Source organism: Lontra canadensis, unplaced genomic scaffold (assembly GCF_010015895.1).
Source record: "Lontra canadensis isolate GAN:19392208 unplaced genomic scaffold, GSC_riverotter_1.0 scaffold71, whole genome shotgun sequence".
NCBI classification, from domain to species: Eukaryota; Metazoa; Chordata; class Mammalia; order Carnivora; family Mustelidae; genus Lontra; species Lontra canadensis.
Window position 1 is genome coordinate 1,818,447 of NW_022631065.1, and position 20,656 is coordinate 1,839,102.

Here is a 20,656-nt window from a genome sequence, read left to right on the forward strand (position 1 = left end):
CCCACCAACAGTAGGCAAATTCTTTATAGCTGGGCCCAAAGAAATGGTCTTCCATAAGTATGGGTCCTTTTCTTTTTTTCTTTTTTTTTTTTTTTAAGATTTTATTTATTTATTTGACAGAGGGAGACACAGCAAGAGAGGGAACACAAGCAGGGGGAGTGGGAGAAGGAGAAGCAGGCTTCCCGCAGGGCAGGGAGCCTGATGTGGGGTTCCACCCCAGAACCCTGGGATCATGACCTGAGCTGAAGGCAGACGCTTAACGACTGAGCCGCCCAGGCGCCCCAGGTCCTTTCCAAACTAAGTATGGTACACCCACTTTAGGCAAGGAGCTACATTAAGAGGTAACTTCTTGTTGGAGCTACAACTCTCTGAACAGAGATCGCGACACTGGATCTATAACTTCAAATACAAATGCCCAATAGGTCTGACAGTCCTTCTCTGATTCTTTCATCAGGCTTGTATCTGGGCGGCTCCCCGGCCCCTCACTCCCCCCCTCCCAAGCCCCCACGGAGGGCAGGTACCATGGGGCCCAGGTAGAGGCTTGGGGGCGCCGCCGAAGGCAACGCCATCCCAGGCGGACGCCGCGGCCCCCGGCAAAACGACTGGCCACCTGGGGGACACAGGGCCGGGTGCTCGCCGGCTGTGACGCGCGGATCTCGGCGGGAATCTCACTCTACCAAGGTACCCCGCCAGACTGGGGCTGTGTGGATTCCGGACGGAAACCTCCTCAGCAGCTGGTGCGGAAAACAGGTAAGCAACTTGCCTCGGGTCAGTGGGCGAGCCCACGGCACAGCGCAGATCAGAACCCAGGTCTCCTGGGTCCCGGGCGGGATTCTCTCTCAGGCTTGCAGCTCCCAGCCTCGTCTCGGCCCGGGACGACCATCTCCAACCTACGCTCGCTCCGTAGAGCCAGGGGTTTGCCGACCGCGGCCCAGAACTCCGGCGCCGCCGCGTCAGGGTCTAGCCGCCGGCCCCGCCTTCCCGCGCGTGCGCACCGCGTCCCCGCGCCGCCTCTCCACCGCAGGCGCCCCACCTCCCGGCTGCCAAGGACTCTTGGCACTGCGAGAGCCTTATGAGCCGCAGGGAGGGTCAGTCTGCGCCTGACTCAAAGCTCCCTGCCAGAAAGGTCTGGCTTATCAGTGGTCGAGGCTGCCTCCGCCTCCTCCCAATCCCCGTCTCCCCGCCCAGCCCAGAAGGACACAGAGGCGTGGCAGAGTCCCGGACGCAGAGGCTGGGTGCGGAGGCTGCGAACCCAGTCCTCGGACCCCGCCGGCGCCATGTGGCTTTCGCTGCTGCCGCTGCTGGCCCTGCTGCTGCTGGCGGTCTTCCGCAAAGGGCACCTGCGCCTGTCCGCAGGCAGCTCCCCGAACCCCTTCTCCGAGGACGTCAGGCGTACCCTCGCGCCGCTGGTGACCGACAAGGAGGCCAGGAAGAAGGTTCTCAAGCGAGGTCAGCGGGAGGGGACCCTAGGCTCCAGGGCTGCACTTGGGTGGCTTGCATTCCCATTCCGACAGGGCAAGCCGCTGTCTACCTGGGCCTCAGTTTCCCAAATGTAAAGCGTTAGGAGGGCTTCCTTGCACGGGGAAGCGCCCCCGCCTTAGTATCTGCTACCGCTGGGAGCCTTAGCCCTGGCAGGCCCTGGGCCTTAGTGGCTCCATGGGCGCTGTCCGGTCTCAGCATCCCAAGGTCATGGTATACCCAAGAATAGGTCCATGATCTGCAGGATAGACAAGAGACCTTCCCCCCATTTAGTTTATAGGACCTTAACTTTTTTCACTTACACTACCTCCATGGTTCAGAGGCGTGGAGGAGCTGCACGTTTCTTACAACCTGTGTGGGAAATTGTATTTTGCCCATCAAGTGATTTGACTGGTTATGCCTCCTCCCAAATTATATGGTCGAACTCTGGTTCTAAAACTTTGGGAGAACCTCAACAGGATGCCTCAAGCTCAGAGTTGCTCCTTGGTCAACCAGAGTATCTCCACTCTCATCTTTAGGACATATTTTGGGGTTCCTCAAAAGCTTTAAAGAAGGAGTTCTGCCTTAAAAAAAAAAAAATAGATCTCCTCTTTGATCTCCAAGGTCCCTACCACTTGTAAATTTTAGAATTCTGTGTGACACATCTTGTGATACAGGCAGTCACAATACTCTTTTAAGTGGAAAGACTATTAGTCTGAACTTCTGAGATCAGGGTTTTAGCTTGAACTCTGTCATTAATTTACTGCATAACCATTTGCAAGTCACTCCACCAATCTTGGGTTAATCTAAAAATGAGGTGACTAGTATAACTTTTTCACACCAGGTTGTCATCTATCAGTGGGTCATGAATTCGATTTCGCAGTTTGGATTTCAAAATGTGGTAGAATAGAAACTATCAGAGTCATCATACATAGTTCTGGGAAGTGTTGAATTGTGAAACTCCTATTTCAGGTATTTATATTATATACTTATTTATAACCAGGGTTGTGATATAAAATGTGCTTGTTCCTCTAAAAATGTTTGAAAAGTTTTCCAAGTTCTGTTTTTTTTTTAAGATTTTATTTATTTATTTGTCAGAGAGAGATCATAAGTAGGCAGAGAGGCAGGCAGAGAGAGAGAGAGAGAAGGAAGCAGGCTCCCTGCTGAGCAGAGAGCCCTATGTGAGGCTGGATCCCAGGACCCTGAGATCATAACCTGAGCTGAAGGCAGAAGCTTAACCCACTGAGCCACCCAGGTGCCTAAGTTTTCCAAGTTCTTGTGCAGTCTGAAAAATTTCAAATCTCAGTTCTTCAGGAGTGATCTTTAAAGAACAGATCTTGTGTGACCCCTTAGCTCTGCCTCTAGACTTCTCCGATATTAAGGGGGTGGTGCTATGATTTCTCAGCTCTGTCCTGCTCAAGCCTCTGCTTCGGGATCGTGACGAATCATCATAGGCCAGGCTGCTCCACTGGTGCCAACAGACCCTGTATTTTCCAAAGATAACCAACTTGTGAATGGACAGTTCCATGAGCCAGCAGCCTGCCCACAACACTCTCCTCTGTCCCCCATCTCCTCGTTTTCTTTCTTTCCCAGCTCTCTATCTGCACTGAAGTTTCTCAGCCCGTATTACTGTCAGCTTTCTGGTTTTGTTTGTGTTGTGGTTTACTGATTCTTACTTTCTTTGATAGTAGGGAGAATCTCCAGGTACATATGGGTTTTGATTACATCAATTCAACTCATATCAAATCGCTGTCTTTAATCTGCCTGGCTGGTCCCTGAGAATTTCCCAGGTGAACGGGTGGAGTTATTTCAGTCAGTCACTCCATGCCGAACTCCCTAGAGTTCACTTGCATTGTATAAGCTAGTGGAGTCTTCCTTGGTTTCCATCTCTTTGCTCTCCCGCTGCCCCTGCCTGAGAAGCTCATCCTCTGACTCTTCCCTCTGCGGTAGCTTTCTCAGCCAGCCAAGTGCCAGAGAATCTGGATGCAGTGGTGATTGGCAGTGGCTTTGGGGGCCTGGCTGCAGCTGCGATTCTGGCCAAAGCTGGCAAGCGAGTTCTGGTGCTGGAACAACACGGCAAGGCCGGAGGCTGCTGTCATACTTTCGGACAGAAAGGTGTTGAGTTTGACACAGGTAAGGTTTATGTGGGAAGGGGCTGGGAGCATGGCTCTGTCTTCAGGAGGCTGGGGGAAGCCATTGTCGGAGGATCCTGGACTTCTCTGTTGTTTTGGAGGCACCACTTTGCCTGATAGCCACAACCACTGGGTATGGAACTGGGCAGAGATTTGGTGGTTTCTGTTGCAACTCCTCCCCACGGAAAGGGTCGGTGGCATCCTCTGGGTGGGGGACTCAGCCAGGCAGGACTAACCCTTTCACCTTGCTTCCTTATCCACCTTTCCAGGGGTCAGTCCCCTTATCTCTATGACACCTTTTTTTTCTCTCTCCCAATAGGAATCCATTATGTTGGGTCCATGCAAGAGGACGGGATTTGCCGTTTGGTCTTGGACCAGATCACGGAGGGGCAGCTGGACTGGGCTGCCTTGTCCTCTCCCTTTGACATCATGGTACTAGAAGGGCCCAATGGCCGAAAGGAGTTCCCCATGTACAGTGGGGAGAAAGCTTACATTCAGGGCCTCAAGGAGAAGTTTCCCCAGGAAGAAGCTGCCATTGACAAATATGTAAAGCTGGTTAAGGTAACATGGCCATGCTGAGGACCCCTGTTTATTCCTGAAAAGGCTGACCTTCTTCATGAGTGGAGCGACTCCCTGGCAAGAAGGGAGAAACAGTCAAGTCTGCCCTGAACTCAGCCACTATCCCTAGTTGGCCTCAGTGCCCAGCTGGGTCCTGTCTCTGGACCCTGGGCTTGGCGGCTGCCACTCTCACTCTGGCCTCTGGGGGGCACCCTGGTCTCCTTTTTGACAAGGCTGGCTTCTACTTGGTAAGATCACAGGCTTTTTTACTTCCTCTGAGATCAGATGGGAGTTTTCAAAAGAAATTTGGTCAGAAAACTGAAAAGCAGAGAAGGTCTTATCTGAATGTGGAATGGGAACAATTCACGGAGGACAGAATTTTAAAAACCCAAGTTCAGCCAGGTCTAAGTGGTGCTGGGCCCTGCTTGGGGGCTGGTGCTGGCTATTGGAATGGCGATTTCCTGACAGTATTCTAGATATGGGACCTGTTCTCAAGGCTCATGTTTTCCCCAGGTGGTGTCACGTGGAGCCATCCATGCCGTCTTGTTGAAGATGCTTCCCTTGCGCTTAGCTCAGCTCATCAGCAAATGTGGGCCGCTCACCCGTTTCTTTCCATTCCTTCGTGCATCCACCCAGAGCCTGGCTGACGTCCTGCGGCAGCTGCCCGCCTCCCCGGAGCTCCGGGCGGTGCTGAGCTATATCTTCCCCACTTACGGTGGGTACTAGCCTTGGGTCCTGGGCAGCTCCTGGAGGAGGAGGTGCTGCCCTCTTGGCTCTCAGTCTTTCTTCCTGAGCCTGCTTGACTAACTGAAATGGAGCGGTATATACCCAAGGCCCTCTGGAGCTTCCAGATGACAAGTCTGGCCACCTACCTTCTGGACTCCCTGGTAAAAGATTCCGTCATCTGTGCCCTGGATGATTTTCCTTTCCAACCAACAATGTCCTCCCTCGTCTTGGCAACATGGCACTTTGCAGGGAGGACATTCCCACCAGCCCCAGGATCTGTCCGGTGCCCTCTGTTTGGATGGAAACAGGCCCTCTGGCTGCCCTAGCCCTGGGGATCGTTTGGATCCTGGGATGGGTCGACTCAGGCTGTGTGATTTTTGACAGGAAACTGTGTTCCTTTCTAAATGGTGCTGCCGCCGGCTCTCACCTCATCACCCCTTCCTTGCTTCTGTAGGTGTGACCCCCAGCCACAGTGCCTTTTCCATGCATGCTCTGGTGGTTGACCACTACATAGAAGGAGCCTTTTATCCCCGAGGGGGTACCAGTGAGATCGCTTTCCACACCATCCCTGTGATTCAGCGGGCCGGGGGTGCTGTCCTGACCCATGCCACTGTGCAGAGCGTGTTGCTGGACTCAGCTGGGAAAGCCTGTGGTGAGAGCCCTGCATCCTGCTTCCTGGTCCCCGGGTTAGGGTGGGACAGGACTGGGGTCCTGAGAGAATCAAAACTGTGGTCACAAGGTGGAGAAGAACTGGTCACATGGGGAGTTCAAGGCTGAAACTGCCCAAAGCAGGGGCTTGGGGAGAGGGATTAGTCTGGAGGTGAAAAAATGAGGCAGGAAGAATAAAGTGTTGACTGTTCCCCCAAAGGACAGTATTTAATCATTTATTCCATAGTTATCGGTAATCCATAACCTCCTTGAATATAGGGGCTGTATCTCTGTAATCTTTGTAGATCTTAGCACATAATGGAGGCTCAACAGGTGTCTATTCAGTGACAGAATGAATAAGTAACGTGTGCACTCCAAAGGGCAGTGTGGAGGCCAGCCAGATGCCCTGGCCTTGGTCTGTAAATGGCAGGTGGAGCCAAGAATCTCGTTAGCCTGGCTCAGGTCTTTCCTGCTACCTGCACAGAGAGTCAGAATTACACTGTGGATGAATTCTGTGAGGGGAGGAAGGTGTATGCAGGGAAGGACTCAAGAGAACGAACAGGCCATCCCTGACTAGGGGCTGCCTGAAGAAGCATCAGGGAAGGAGACAGAGAGAAGCCTGAGAGAATAGGGCTGATGTGACAGTGAACTCACCAGAGGAATCTTGCAAGGAGGAGTAGGGGAGTGGATGGCCCAGTACACACACACACATCAAGGGAGAAAAAGCATGAGCAATCTCTGGGAACGCATGTGTAGAAGAGACCAGGAATTGCCCGGATAAAGAAGAGGTGGCTGTCAGCTGTGTGAGATTTTCTCTGATGTCCAGAGCAAGTTCTTCTTCCAGCCAAACGAGCGAGGTTCATGAAGCAAGGTGGGTTGATGGGTTTAATTAGATTCGGTTCAGAATATTACTTGTATTTTTCAGGTACAAGGTGATAAAAGATGGAGATAAAAACATAAGATGGAGGGGCGCCTGGGTGGCTCAGTGGGTTAAAGCCTCTGCCTTCGGCTCAGGTCATGATCCCAGGGTTCTGGGATCGAGTCCCACATCGGGCTCTCTGCTCAGCAGGGAGCCTGCTTCCTTCCTCTCTCTCTGCCTTCTTGTGATCTCTGTCTGTCATATAAACAAATAAAAATCTTTAAAAAGAAAACAAACATAAGATGGCTATAAAGAAAATCTATAACTCAAGAAGTTTCCAGCCTCATAGGGGAGATCACTGAGACATAATTTAAAGTGTCAGATAGAGACACATACTAAGGATGGAGGAAGGAGGGGAGCGGTGCCTGAGCCAGCTCGTAAAGGGTGAGAAGAACTTAGGCCGAGGTTTTGGGATGTTATTCCAGGCAAGGGGAACAGCATGTGCAAAAGTACAGATGTATGAAAGAGCTGAGTATTTTTAAACATCTGGAAGTAGTAGCTTGAACCCTAAGAAACTGCCTTTTTTTTTTTTTTAAGTAGGCTCCATGCCCAGAGTGGAGCCCAATGTGGGGTTCGAACTCACAACCCTGAGATCAAGATCCAACAGAGGCTTCACCAACTAAGCCACCCAGGTGCCCCAGAAACTGCCATTTTTATAGGTTAAGTATGGTTGAATATCAGCTGCTTCATATGTTGCCCCTGATAGGTTAGTGAGTATGGCCAGAGATGGGACTAGAGACATAGAAGGGCCCAGACCTTAGAAGGCCGGTACAAGACTTTGGAGTTTATCTTACAGAGGCTGTGGTGACACCAGAGGTTTTCAGAGTATTTTGGAGATAGAACTCTGGTAGCAGTGAAGAAGGGCCTGGGATTCCAGTGGAAGGACTTCAGCCCATGAGTTTTGTTGGGGTCAGTGTGGAGGTTGTTGGGTTTGGCTAAAGAAAAGGGCACCTACATAGGGGAGAGAGCCAGGGAAGTAAGGGCAGGAGTGACTTGGGCTAGGCAAAGATGTACTCACTTTGCAGTTTGGCCTGGAGCCTGCCCACCTAGACCTGGGTGGGCTGGATGCCCAGGTCTGAGAACATGCAATGTAGGCTGGGAGAGATATGTGCAAGATCTGGACCTTTCCTGGAGTGTTCAGAACCTCAGGCAAGCTCTTGTGCCTGCAGGCGTCACTGTGAAGAAGGGTCAGGTGCTGGTGAACATCTGTTGCCCCATTGTGATCTCCGACGCAGGACTCTTCAATACCTATAAGTACCTGCTACCTGAGAACGCCCGCTGCCTGCCAGGTAAAGACTGGGCTGCGTTGCTCTTCCGAGCTCCCACCAGCACCCCTCTGGGGCTAGCCTGCCCAGCCCGACTGGTGCTCTTGCTCCTCCTGACTGCCCTGTGACCATCCTTGAGCAGAACAGGTGAGCACGAGCATGCTGTCTCCAGCATCTGTTCCCAGCATGGCCTCTGTGCAAAGGGGTTGGGAAGCAGCTTCCCTCGTATTGTGTCACCCCCCAAAGAGCCCTTGGTCCTTCTCTCTCATTCCATTCTTGGCATATTTATCCTCTCTCGCTTATAACCTCACCTACTTTGCCCTCTCCTCTTTCAAGGCTCCATTCCAGATTGCCCATTTCTAGCTTCTCCAGATCTTAAATTATCTCTCTCACAGTTGGTGATGGCGGGTAGCATCCTAAAGGAACATTTCTTGGGTTTTCACTAAGTTTGTGGTATGAATCCTACTTTTCTCCTTAATTTCTCACTTATTTTGAATGGGAAAGCCGAGTCTGACAGTATCAGTAAGGAAAGCTAAGGCCGGCATGGAGAAGAAAGTCTTGCTATAACTGTTGTGTGTTTTATTTGGGATCCAAGGTTATATTTTTTGCCTCTTTCAGGAACCAGCTCCTTATTGGGGCTGAGGCTGCAGGAGGAGTATCCTTCTGGCTTTCTTCTGTCCCTTGAGCTCTGGGCTTATGCTTGAAATCTGGGACCCAGACAGAAATAATACTCAATGTGATCATCTCTTCTGATAGACTGTGTCCAAAAATTGAGAAGTCTGATTTTAGGGGCGAGGGGTCAGTAGGCATAGCTATGGGTGAGCCCTCCCTTGGTAAGTCTGTGTGAGAGGCTTTCCCTTTGTCATTGCACATGATCCTCATTGCCACCTGGGAGAGAGATGTCATCATCCTAATGTTTACGCAGGATGTGGAGAAGTGAGGTGAAGTGACTTCCTGAGGCCACCCAGGTGAAAGTAGCCAAGTTGAGATGAGAATACTGGTGTGTCTGACTGGCTCTTGGTCCCCTCTGGACTAAGGAATGTGGAGCTTCCAGACAAAAGGAAAGGGGCAGGAGAGCAGCCAGCCTACAGGGAACAGAGTAGCTGAGCCAGAGTTGAGTAAGAGGTTATGATTTTGAAATGGACTTTAGAATGTCACGTAACTAGAAGCTACTGGTATGATCTGAGGACAGGAGGCCAGTTGGCGGGGAGGGGATCTATAGTACAGGAGAGTAAGAGACAGTTCTAGATAAAGGCCTCTGGCTGGGGTGGGAGGTGAGAGTGAGGAACAGCTCCAGATGTGGTTGGGTTGGAAACCATGGCCTTCAGTGGCACATGGGGGAGCCCAGAGAGCAGTGGGACGGAGCTCTCCCCTCCAGAGGGTGGGCCTGTGGCTGCTCTGGAATAGCCAGGGAAGGTGGGCAGCACAGTGGGTTCAGTAGAAAAGTGATGTCCTGGGTTTCCTTCCAGGGGAGAGGACAGGTGGCAGCCGTGATGGTCTCTGAGGCATGAGATGTGTATGACCAAAATCCAGCCTTCTCATCTCTTGGCCTCACTTAGCTGGGCCTCAGCCAGCATCTGTGCCAGCAAAGGCCTCCCTTCCCTCACACCACATGGGCTGAGTGGGCTGAGGCAGACCGGCCAGTGGCAGGGCAGCTGAGCAGGGCTCTGAGGACTGACGGACTTTGCCTTTGGTACTTGCTGCCTGGCTGTCTCCCAGGAACTCTGAACCCTGGCCCTGTCCTCTGATGGGTCCCAGTACCCTCCCTTCTCTTCCACACCTCCTCCCCCAGTAGCCATGTTGCTCTCCCTTCACTATGTGGTTACAGTTACAACATTTGCTGCTTTATGTGTCTTATCTAATGGCACCAGGCCCACCTGGCAAAACAAACAAACAAACAAACAAACAAACAATTGCCCCACTTGGGTGGGGAGTTAAATGCAGCCTCAGATGAATCCAGTCTGAGAACATTTCAGGCAGTGGCAGTGAGGATGCCTAACTCAGCACACCCCAGGTGCTGGGACTCCTTTGTTTCCAGCTGCTCTGGGGTGGGGATTCTCATGGGTCTGTCTCCCTCTCAGAGACGAGAACTGGGTGGCCTCTGGGGCAGGCAGTGCCAGTTGCCATCAAGTGTGGAGGAGGGGCGGTCAGGCAGAGGGAGCCTGTGTAAATGGGAGCACTTTTCTTAATTCCACTGCTGAGCCTTGAGGAGGTTCCTGGGGATGGTTTGGAGGGGAAGTTGTCTTGAGTGGGGAAAACCGGTCTGATAGTACCAGTAGGGAAGCTGAGGCTGGCCTGGGAAAAACAGCCTTGATGTCATCCTTGTGTGCCTGATTTGGGACTCTAGGCTCTCCTTTTCTGCCAGGTATGTGGTTCCTGGATCACATCCTTCTAGTTGGAGAAAAAGGAAAGGAAGGTCTGGCTGGAGGTGGTTGCTAATCTTAAGGGCCTCTGAAGACCTAGACAGTCTCATTCCCTGGGCACCCCCGTCTTCCCCATGACCACCCCCACTGCACCTGGTGAGGGGGAGCTGGCAGTGCGGTCAGCCCTAGATGCTGGGATGCGGGTCACCGGTGCCCCTGCAGCTCCAGAGCCGCCCCAGGAGCCCTCCTGTGGCTCTGGAAGCCCGCGCTCCCCTTCCCCCATCAGCGTGCACCTACAGTCCCGCTGCCATCGTTAGCATGCCATAGGCTCAGAAGTGGCCTGTTTTTCTATGCGCACCCTACACAGAGCGCTCAGTTCTTTGTGGCCTCTATGGGGAAAGACAACTTCTTTCAGGAACAGTCGCTTTTCCAGTAGACAGGCATCGTATCTGATACCCTGTAGCGTCCCCAAAGCCTAGGAGAGGACCTGGCACATTTTAGGTCCTCAACAAATACTTGTTCAACAAATTAAGCAGAGCAGCCAGTGGGTGAGTTACCCTTCAGGCAGGTGATGGTCCTGGGAATGGGAACGAAGGATAAGACTTTGTGGGAGCCACTTCCAGAAAATTGGTCTGGGGTCATTTGTTGAGAGGTGGGGAAGCCCAGCTGCTTAGGTCCAGGGGACATCAGATGGTTCTTAGAAGAGTCTGTCACCCTCCTCCAGGGTGCTCTTCCCTCCTCCCCTACCTGAATTCTAAACATTAGGTGTCAGTAATGCTGTTCGCATTTGTTCACGTACATTGCTTACCACATTGAGGTCTCGTACTGCCTGAACGGATCATGAGGAATTATGCATAGTCATTCATTAGATGGCTTATGTTAAATGTTATATGGAAATCAAGGCTGGTCACAAAGTGCTGTGCATATGTGTGGTCTGTATAGTGTGGAGGCCAGTAGTGCGCTCATGACTTAAAGCTATCAGGGGGAGGCTGGAAGCAGTAAGCCTGAGACTGTCCTGCAACCCTGGGCCAGCTTAGGGAAGCTGAGCCTCCCGGGCTTCTAGGGGTGCTTCCAGCAGAGGCGGGAGAAGGCAGAAGAGTGGGAGCCTGGGGTTGGGCTCTTTACAGGCAGGAGACGGAAGAGCAGCCCCCTCCTCCTGCCAAGTCAGTGTTGAAGTAACAGCTGTGAAAATGGCCCAGATGCTAGGCTGGCGGCCGCGGGTAAAGTGAGCAGGAATCTGCAAGGTCAGGGCAGGAAGCAGCCACCACAGCCCCAGGTCATGCAGCCCTGACACTTTGGCAGGTGTGAAGCAGCAGCTGGAGATGGTGCGGCCTGGCTTGGGTGCCTTCTCTGTTTTCATCAGCCTGCGAGGCACCAAGGAAGACTTAGGGCTACAGTCCACCAACTACTTTGTCTGCTTCGACACAGACCTCGACAAGGCGTAAGGCGTGTGTGCACATGGGGGAGAGGGGGTCGGCAGGGGCCCGAGGCCCACAGGGCTCTTGCTTCCTCCCTTCATGCTGGGAGAACTGTGGACTAAGACTCAGCTTCGTCCCTGGGGAGGAGGGGTGTCCTTGGGGGTGACATACACTGGGCAGTGCCAGTGGCAGTGAGCGAGGCCTGGGGATTGGCAGCCACGCTCCTCCCCTGCAGAATGGAGCACTACCTCTCGGCGCCCAGGGAAAAGGCTGCGGCACACGTGCCCATTTTCTTCATCGCTTCCTCGTCAGCCAAGGACCCCACTTGGGAGGACCGGTTCCCAGGTGGGGCTTTGGGTCCTGGGGGTGGGGGGGGGGGCTAGAACAAGGAAGGGGCCTGGGGTTAATAAGCCCGGCTCTGTGTCCCCAGACCGGTCCACGATGATCGTGCTGATGCCCACCTGCTATGACTGGTTTGAAGAATGGCGGGAGGAAGCGAAGGGACAGCGGAGCAGCGACTATGAGACCCTCAAAAACGCCTTTGTTGAAGCCTCCCTGTCAGTTGTCATGAGGCTGTTCCCACAGCTAGAGGGGAAGGTAGGATAGTAGACTGTGTGCTCGTGGCAACAAATTGGTGACAGTTCTGCTTTTTCTTTTGGGGAGGGCAGTAAAACCCGGACACAGCCAAGCTCGGGGAAGGGAAGGACCTTATTAGGCCCTGCTCCCACCTCTTGGCTGCCTTTTTTGTCTCCTCAGGTGGACAGTGTGGCTGGAGGGTCCCCACTGACCTACCAGTTCTATCTGGCTGCTCCCCGAGGTGCCTGCTACGGGGCGGACCATGACCTGGACCGCCTACATCCTCACGTGATAGCTTCCATGAGGGCCCAAACCCCCATTCCCAACCTCTACCTGACAGGTACGTGGACTGCCCCATTTTTCCAGGTCCTGAGACCCTGGATGTCCCTGTCACCCCAAGTACTCTGTTCTGTCCTTAGGTCCTACTTTCCCCTACAGCCTTCCACACGGGGATGGGCTGCCCTAGCAGGCTGTGGACCTGGGGTGGCCTAGCTGGGAGGGATGACCATGAGAGCCCTTGCTCCCCATCCCCCTTGTGGGAAGGTGCTCATGGGCCTCTGCTCTTGTCCCCTAGGCCAGGATATCTTCACCTGTGGGTTGATGGGGGCCTTGCAAGGGGCTCTGCTGTGCTGCAGTGCCGTCCTGAAGCGGAACTTGTACTTAGACCTTAAGAAGCTTCACTCAAGGATCCATGCACAGAAGCAGCATTAGTTCAGTAAGCAGTGGGTCTGAGGAGTCCCATCTGCGCTATGGCTCAGCCCTTGATTAGCCATGATGTCCTTCTGTCCTGTTCCTTCCTCACATAAAGCACTCTAATTTGTTTTGATTTCTGACTAGAGGTCTGAAACACAGGTCACAGTCCTCAGATCACAGTCCTCAAGCTGTGGCTCTTAGAGCTGGCCGATGATCAGCTCTCATACCTCTAACATGTTGTCCCTGCTGAAAGACCTGGTGTGGGTGGGCCAGTGCCTTGCAAAGCTCATCTTGTCAAGCGGTGCTTTGTATACCACACTCCCATACCTCCCAGCTCCAAGCTGTCAAGAGTCAAGTATTGTTTTGGTCAGGTGGAGAGAACCTTCAAAAGCATGGGCCAGCTGAAGCAGCTTGGGCCAGCTGTCCCGAGGCTTCTCCTCTCCCATTCTCCACGCTGTGCTGTAGGAGCTCCACACAACTGAGGGTAAAGGGTGACTGAAGAGGCTTTTATCCAAACCTGGGCATGGTTTTGGTTGTAGTTCCATAGGTTCAGAGGCCCCCAGACCCCATTTTTGTTGGTTCCAATGGCTCTTTCAGAGGGTCGAGGAAATGCCTATGATGGGCTTGGTGTGGGGGTAAAGACATTCGCCAGCAAGGTATATGTTAGCATATCCAATTCATACACAACAGGCCCTAGGTTCGTCTTACTTCCAAGGTGACACTGGGTCTTCATTGGGTCTGCACCAAGATATGTTTATGGAGCTCAGTACCTGAGCCTCAAGGTTTATGTTCCAAAAATCCACAGCAAAGGGTAACATTAGCAGTGGGGGCACAGGACTGGAAAGATGACTTCACCGGGGTTGAAGCAGGCTGAAAGAGCATTCCTGCCAAGGGTATAGCAGAGGACAGTCACAGAAGTAACTGTAAGACACATTAGCCAGCTACCTCCTAGACCCAAAATATGGGCTGCCTGGTAGGAGCAGTGTGGCTGGAAATCAGTCAGGATCAGAATGTGGAAAGCTACAGAATGTGTGCAAAGGCCTGGGATGGTGTTCCTGTTTATTGGTACACACGTGCGGATTAGGAAGGTTCACAAGGCTTTAAAAAAGAAATTACCTTTCACTTATATTAGCCTTATTTCTGTCAATGTTATTACCATTTTAATAAATGTAATGATTTTGTAGCTTTAATATTTGAAGTTTATTTTGGTTTCTGTGCAATGATACAAAGCTACATTGAAATGGCATTCAGAGGAGCTCAGTAAAACATTATGTACTAAAAATACTTATCATTAGACCAAATAAGCTTTTAAAAAAATAAAAGTAATTATATAGTTAAGTTAAAGCTGAAAATATAAAACACTGCAAAAACAGTGGCACTGTACTAATCAGGTAAACAAAAAAGGGGAACAACTTCAGTCATTTATTTAACATGAGAAAATTATGAACTAAAGGAGTATCTACGAGTGTGAGGAGGCTGGCTTTTTGGCAGCTTGAAACTACACAGCTCAGATCTAACACCGTTACAGAGGAGTTTCTCAACAGGGACATTTAGGAAAGTCACACGTTTACTTGTGGGACTAGCTGAGCTAAGATTCAGTCTTTCTCTGGATGAACAATTAAATGAAACCTGAAGGATTCTTCCTTAAGCAAGGCAGTGTCAAAGACAACCTTCCCAGCAAAAGTTTTCAGAAAACAGCTGGCAGAACTAAAGGGTCTGGTGTCTGGTGTCTAAAATACTCTCCTCCCTGTTCAAATGATTCAGAACATGTGCAAAGCATGCTAGCTTTCATCACATATACATAACAGCATTATATATCAAGTTACCCTGTAAAAACAAGGAGCAGGCTTCCTTTTTTTGATTTAAATGACACGAAGTAGAGGAAAAAAATGAGAATCACCATCAGGGGAATTAAAGAGGTTTATAATTCTATCACCAAATGTTTCATTAAAAGCCATCACGGGAAAAGAAATGTCAGCATTTATATAGCTAGTTGTCCAGTCTTTCCGAGTTGTTACAGCCTTTCTACATAGACGGGCCTTCACTCCCCACAAGTCCAGAAGTGGATTCTTTAATTCCACTCCGTAATCTGTAGCAGGAAAACAAACCCATCTATTGACATCCATGACTAAAGCATAGATTTCTCCTCACAGAAATCACCCTGCAACCAAAAGCTAGGGCAGGAAAGCAAGCACGTAGCTGTCTGGATAGGGGTGCCTCTCAAGGCTCCATGTGCCTCCCCTCCCCTCACCGGCTTGAAAGACCTGCCTTAGCCAGTTCATCCTCCTCCACATCATCCCTAGAAAAACATGCTTCCAAGAGTTCATCTTCCAAAGGACAACTCCTGAGGAAACAAGTTTTCCACCGGGGTGAGAGAGTTCCTTCAGTGTAATTTCTAAAGTGAAACAAATTCAATTGTACTCTTTTAGCACAAGAAACAATACTTCTTGGATGCTCAAAAAATGGAACTATGTGGACTCCACAGAATACTTATTTTGCATCCACTTGGTGCCAACCCTCTTGGTTCCTGAAACCAACCTTTCTGTTCTCCTCCTTACAAGCAAAATCCATCAAAAAGGGACAGCAACCAGTAGCCAGGAAGAGCTGTGTGAGACCTTACTTAAGTTACATTCGTATGTCCTAAACAAAGAAAGGAGACACTGAACTGAAATACCAGGGAACGTCACTATCCTGTAGGCAGGTATGTAGATGGTGCCACAAGCACTCCTGCAAGCAGCTTAGTTTTGGGGGGAAGAGACCAGATAGAGACATCAGATAATGTCTGCCCTTTTTTTGGAGTTGCAAAATTTGTGACTGGCATTATTAAAGTTCTTAGAGTAGAATGAAAAGAGCCAATCCTCTGTAGTGGGGGCAGTGAGGAAGGTGTGTGGGAAAACCTGAGCTGGGCCCTGAAGGAAGAGTTGGGGGAGACAAGCGGAAGAATAGAAGGGAGCGCACCCTAAGCAAAGAACAGCCGGGGAAGCCAGGGAATGGAGGACACAGCAAGAACAAAAAGGCACAGAAGCCTACATGGGCCTGCCCAGAGGAGCCTTTGGCCTGGAGAGTATGCAGATCTACACAGTCCTGAACACCAGAGTCCTAAAAGCTTGCTTCTCTAAGCCACAAGAGGTAGACAGGGGGAACCATGGTTTCATGGAATGCTAGGAGAACCTGACAGAAGATTCCCTAGAGAGAGGAAAACATTTTAAGGTTGGTGCACAGGCAGAGAGAATGATGCAAGAACATTCATTCCTTCCTTATCTCCATAAATCTCAAGTCAAAGCCATGCTCTGTTTTAAGCAAGGTGCAAGATAATGTGACAACAGGCTGGTCCCTTCTGCAGACCGGCTTCCTCAACAGCACAGAATTCATCCTACTGCCATCACTTTCCACATTCTTTGTATTTCCCTGAGATCAGCTATTCGATTTCCATTTTTTCTCTGCCGAAACAACTCTCTCTAGGCTATTATAGGGTAGCACAACTAGAGCAGATTTAAAGAAAACTTCAAACCACAGCAGGATCCAAGACACTACCTCAGTTACCCCTGAATTTCTTAAATTTTAGTAAAGTCTAACATGGGCTGGAAGGAGAAATTTTACTAATTACCCTTGGCATTTTATATTGATCAGAGAACCATTAACTAGATTAAGGTAAAAGAGTACAGTTAGTTGCTGATTACAGGTCTGTTTTGTCTAGTTTAAGCAACAAAGGCAAAGCAGAGTTTATGGGAAACCTTTCATAAAAGCCCTTTGAAATAATGCAGATCAAAACCGAAACCCTCCTGCACATACATCTTCTTATGCAAAGCCCGAGCTTACCCTATTTTAAAAAGTTTGTTACAAATGTGAGTATAGAAGAACAAAGCATTTCAATAATCATAACTGTATTTTTAAAAATCTATAACGGGAACCATGGCTTTACAGCCTTACTTCCAGAATCCCCAAGTTCAGTCAGTACAACCAAATGGAAGTTGACTTTGTCTTAATATGAAAATATTGGAAAATGTGAAGAACTTACTCTAGACAGGTTGGACTTAACAGGCAATAAAGCACTTTTTAAAAGCTGTTTTGGTTTGCTGCTGGAGCCTCTCAAGAGAGTTATGTGTTAAAGTCCCCCTTTGCCGGTCAGCATTCACCTCTTCATCTTTTGTAAAGGGCACAACCCCCCCAAGTAAGAGGCCTTGGTACAAGAGCATCTCATCCTGCAGAGTTTTCCTAGGTCTACAAAGATAGTAGTGGGCACAATGCTATTTTCAAGGGATAACTACTAAATGGCCAAGACCCAAGGGAAGGCAGTTGGCAGCAGTAGCCTGCCTGGGGCTGAGCTCCCTTTGGTCACAGTTGGCTTCCCACATGCTCCTTCTACTCACACTCAGAGAAGGAAAGGACAGAAGACACGAGCAGAGATAATGGGGACACAGGAGTACAAGGTCACCAAAGTGCAGGTGCAAAAATCAAAGCAATCCCCTTGCCTCTGCCAGCCCAGACTTGCCACCAAATCCTAGAGGAGGGGGTGTCTCTTAGGTCACAGTACTTTTTTCTTCATTTCTCTCCATTTAAAAACAAATCAGCAGGGAGGACAAAGTTCTCAAGAATGGAAAAATCAAATCTGAAAGAAGAGCAACACAATTCATTGGTAACATTAATCTCTTTCCAGAAGGAATATACCTCACTATGATTTTAGGGGGAAAAAGATCTTATTGGGGAACCTGGGTGGCTCAGTCAGTTAAACATCTGCCTTTGGCTCAGGTCATGATCCCAGGGCCCTGGGACTAAGTCCAGCATCAGACTCCCTGCTCAGTGGGAAGCTTGCTTCTCCCTCTCCCTCTGTCCCCTTCCCCCTGCTCATGCTCTCTCAAATAAATAAAATCTTAGAAGTCAGTTTGAAATCAAACATAGACCAGAAAGATGCACATTTGGTGGAAGGAATATGGGAATCCTGGCTTCTGCTTTGTGCCATTCTGTGTTGTTCTGAATTGTTTATATGTGCATTTTTTTTAATTAGAAAAAAATGAAAGGGAAATAAATTCTTAAAGTCAATTATCTGGAACAGTACTAGGCCAGGGCTAAATTGTGAAGCTGACCTACTAGGCTAGTTAAAAAAGGTGTTCGGAGCTGAGTGGCTTATTCTGGTGCTGGTATGAGCTATACATGTGAACTGTGTTCCCTTTAGAAAGTCAGGCCACCAACCACTTTTTACCGATGTCCTGACTGTCCCTACACAAAAGGGGAAAGGAAGGGTGAGTGCTGGCAGCAAAAGGCAGTGGAAGTATCCTGCTCCCACTCAGACAGGCTGCCTCTGGGGAGAGTATTGCTCAGCTCCTGCATTGTGGGGCGGAAGGAAGCCTGTTTTCTGACAGGCCTGGGATGGCCACACTCAGGAAACCTAGTCCACAGTGCTTAGTAGGGCTGATCTGGGGAGTTGCAGGCCTTTATGTTTCTGGACTCATTTGTATTCAGGGAGTGTAGTCTAATGCTTTGCTACCTAATGCATGGTTCCCCAGCATTTGGCATCACCTAGAAACTCCTAGAAATGTAGAAACATAGCTTCCACCCAATAGGTAAGGATTCAGATTTTGCTTCTTCATCACAATTCCCAAGGTGGTTAAAATCTGCGAAGTGCTGATTCAGTGCAAAAAGCACAGGACAGGTGTATACAGATTTGCCATCGGGTCTTAATTTTGCCACAAATTTGCAGTATGAACTTTGGGGGGAAAATCATGTTTCTGGGCCTGACTTTCCTCATCTGTCGAGGGAGGGAGCTGATGTAGAACATAAGAGGGAGGAAGCTGATGTAAAACATATCTAGCTCTCATGTTGCAGACATGTATATAATGGATGTCTCTGCTCTGTGGTCTGCAAAGGGACGGGCAATGGTGGCAGCATCCCACAATCAGCTGCTGCCTCCATGTCAAACGCAAGTGCACTGCTGGGCCTATCTGAGGCTGCATATGCCTCCCACATGCCTGGTGCTCCTTTCCTTACCTTCTGGTCCAAACGCTGGTAATCACTGGCCTTTGGGCGCCGAGTGACTTTAGATCTTTTTCCTTCCAGGACAAAAGCAATAATCTGGGGAAAGGAAAAAGAAATTAACAAGTGACTCTACAATGGCATATTTCAGTCTCTAAAATCAGAGGTCACCACCTGGTAGTACATTTGTTAATGACCCTGACAGTAAAAGAGCAGTACAACCACAAAGAGGCCTCTTTAAATGATAAGTTTTCAGGAGGACAGGGCCTCCAGTTACATCAGAATCTATTACACTGCCAAACAGGAAATGACAGATGAAGGAAGACTGTTCTGGGCTTTAGCTTGTGGGAGTCTGTATGATTTACTCAAAAGCACAAAGATCTGCGAACTCTGCCCCAGACAGCTCTAGGATAAGACATTCCTTTTTTCCCCACAAGCAATAATTATTTCTTATCTGCAAATGTACTTTTTCTCCTTGTTTCATTTTAACCTTACCATTTTCACATCTGAGGTTTCTGTGTGATGAGCATTTGGATGTAGCCTAAGAAACACACTATACTTATTAAACGTTTTTCCTCATTCCTCACAGCCAACAGGCAAACTGATATCATGAACTGAACTCTCCAATTTCCTCATTCCTCACAGCCAACAGGCAAACTGACATCATGAACATGAACTGAACTGAACTCTCCAATTTCAACCAGGCTGTAGAAACTACTGAGTTCTTAGGGCTCAATGAGAAATGCCGTCATTTCGTCATCAGAGTGGTGGCTAAGCAACAGATATGACTCCACACCAAACCCTGCTATCACAGTAGAAGACGAGTGTAACCATGCAATTTCCGGCCATTCTTCTAATCAGAAACTCAACTGATTGTAGAAGATAGTCCCGGGCTCTCTGCTGTGGCTGTCAAAGACTAGGTAACCACTCTTTCTGCCACTGCAGATGGAAGATAAAAGCTCGGGAAAGGAAACCAAAAACGATGCACCATCTTCAGAGTGGAAACAGGAAAGTAAGTACTCTACTTACAGATTGTCAGGTACTCAGGTTCTCTGAGGCAGTAAACGATCTAAGTTTACGATTACGGGAGGAGATCCCCAATTAAGGTCAGATCATAAGGTCCTCACTTGGCAGCTAGGACAGCAGCAGAGGGTACTCAAAGGAATCTGATATGAAGGAAGATGATCTATAAAATGAGAGTAAAAGCCCTAGCAGAATCTGAGGAAAAACTGCAGTTTGTCTTAAAAACCCCAGTGCTCACAGGCTGATGAGTGATAGATATTGGCGCGCACACCAAGAATTCAGGATGGAGGAAATCCCATTCCTCTTCTTAAGGCAATTCTTGACTTACCTTCCGTTTGTTGTGATAGGCAATGTAGAGCACAGCAACAAGAATGGCTGCAGTCACCAGATAGGCAAAGAAGTGGCTGCTCTCTGCACTAGCACTTCCAAGACTGTCCTTAAAAAGGTCATCATTCTCCCTACTCATGGAATCTAAAAGTGTCCCTTCATGGTTCTCACTGGAGGCAAGGCCAGGCGTTTCTTTCTCTCCTTCGGGTGGTGAATTCTCAGATTCCGTATCCCCTTCCTCAGCCTTCTTGGCCTCCACATCTGTAAGCTCTGAAGACTTGCCATCTTTCTCCTGCTGTGGAGAAGTGGAGTCAGAGTCTAGTAATTCTCTCTCCCCAGATTCACTTCTAAAAGCATGCAGAGAGGTATCTTTGCCAGCTGGTATGTTTAGGTCAAGCTTGGTAGGCTCCTTGTTAGCAGAGGATGGGTTAGAGACCAGCTTATCAGGGCTGTCTCCTTTGGACTGTGGCTCAGGCTTCTCCCTGTCAGGGCTGTCTCCTTTGGACTGTGGCTCAAGCTTCTCCTCTTTAGGACCACCTCCTGTGGACTGTGTCTGGGGCTTCTTGTTAGGGTCCTCTCC

General features: G+C 49.6%; 2 protein-coding genes across 2 annotated transcripts in view; one reads left to right on the top strand and one right to left on the bottom strand.

Annotated features, from left to right (window-relative positions):
- Positions 1 to 1,097: 1,097 nt before the first annotated feature.
- On the top strand, positions 1,098 to 12,896 carry RETSAT (retinol saturase). Its single transcript, XM_032880670.1, has 11 exons — positions 1,098 to 1,449; positions 3,409 to 3,591; positions 3,910 to 4,151; positions 4,662 to 4,863; positions 5,329 to 5,526; positions 7,611 to 7,730; positions 11,372 to 11,510; positions 11,723 to 11,832; positions 11,918 to 12,084; positions 12,244 to 12,403; positions 12,638 to 12,896. Exons 1-11 carry the CDS (start codon positions 1,278 to 1,280, stop codon positions 12,772 to 12,774), a joined length of 1,830 nt encoding a protein of 609 aa, XP_032736561.1. The 5' UTR covers positions 1,098 to 1,277; the 3' UTR covers positions 12,775 to 12,896.
- A 1,764-nt stretch (positions 12,897 to 14,660) lies between these two features.
- TGOLN2 (trans-golgi network protein 2) overlaps positions 14,661 to 20,656 on the bottom strand; it is a 6,606-nt gene continuing 610 nt past the window's right edge. The window contains exons 3-5 of the mRNA XM_032880599.1: positions 20,078 to 20,639; positions 18,742 to 18,825; positions 14,661 to 17,365 (exon numbers count right to left, since the gene is read on the bottom strand). Of these exons, the coding sequence (XP_032736490.1) occupies positions 17,360 to 17,365; positions 18,742 to 18,825; positions 20,078 to 20,639 (652 nt within the window). The 3' untranslated portion in view covers positions 14,661 to 17,359. The remainder of the gene's footprint in view (positions 17,366 to 18,741; positions 18,826 to 20,077; positions 20,640 to 20,656) is intronic.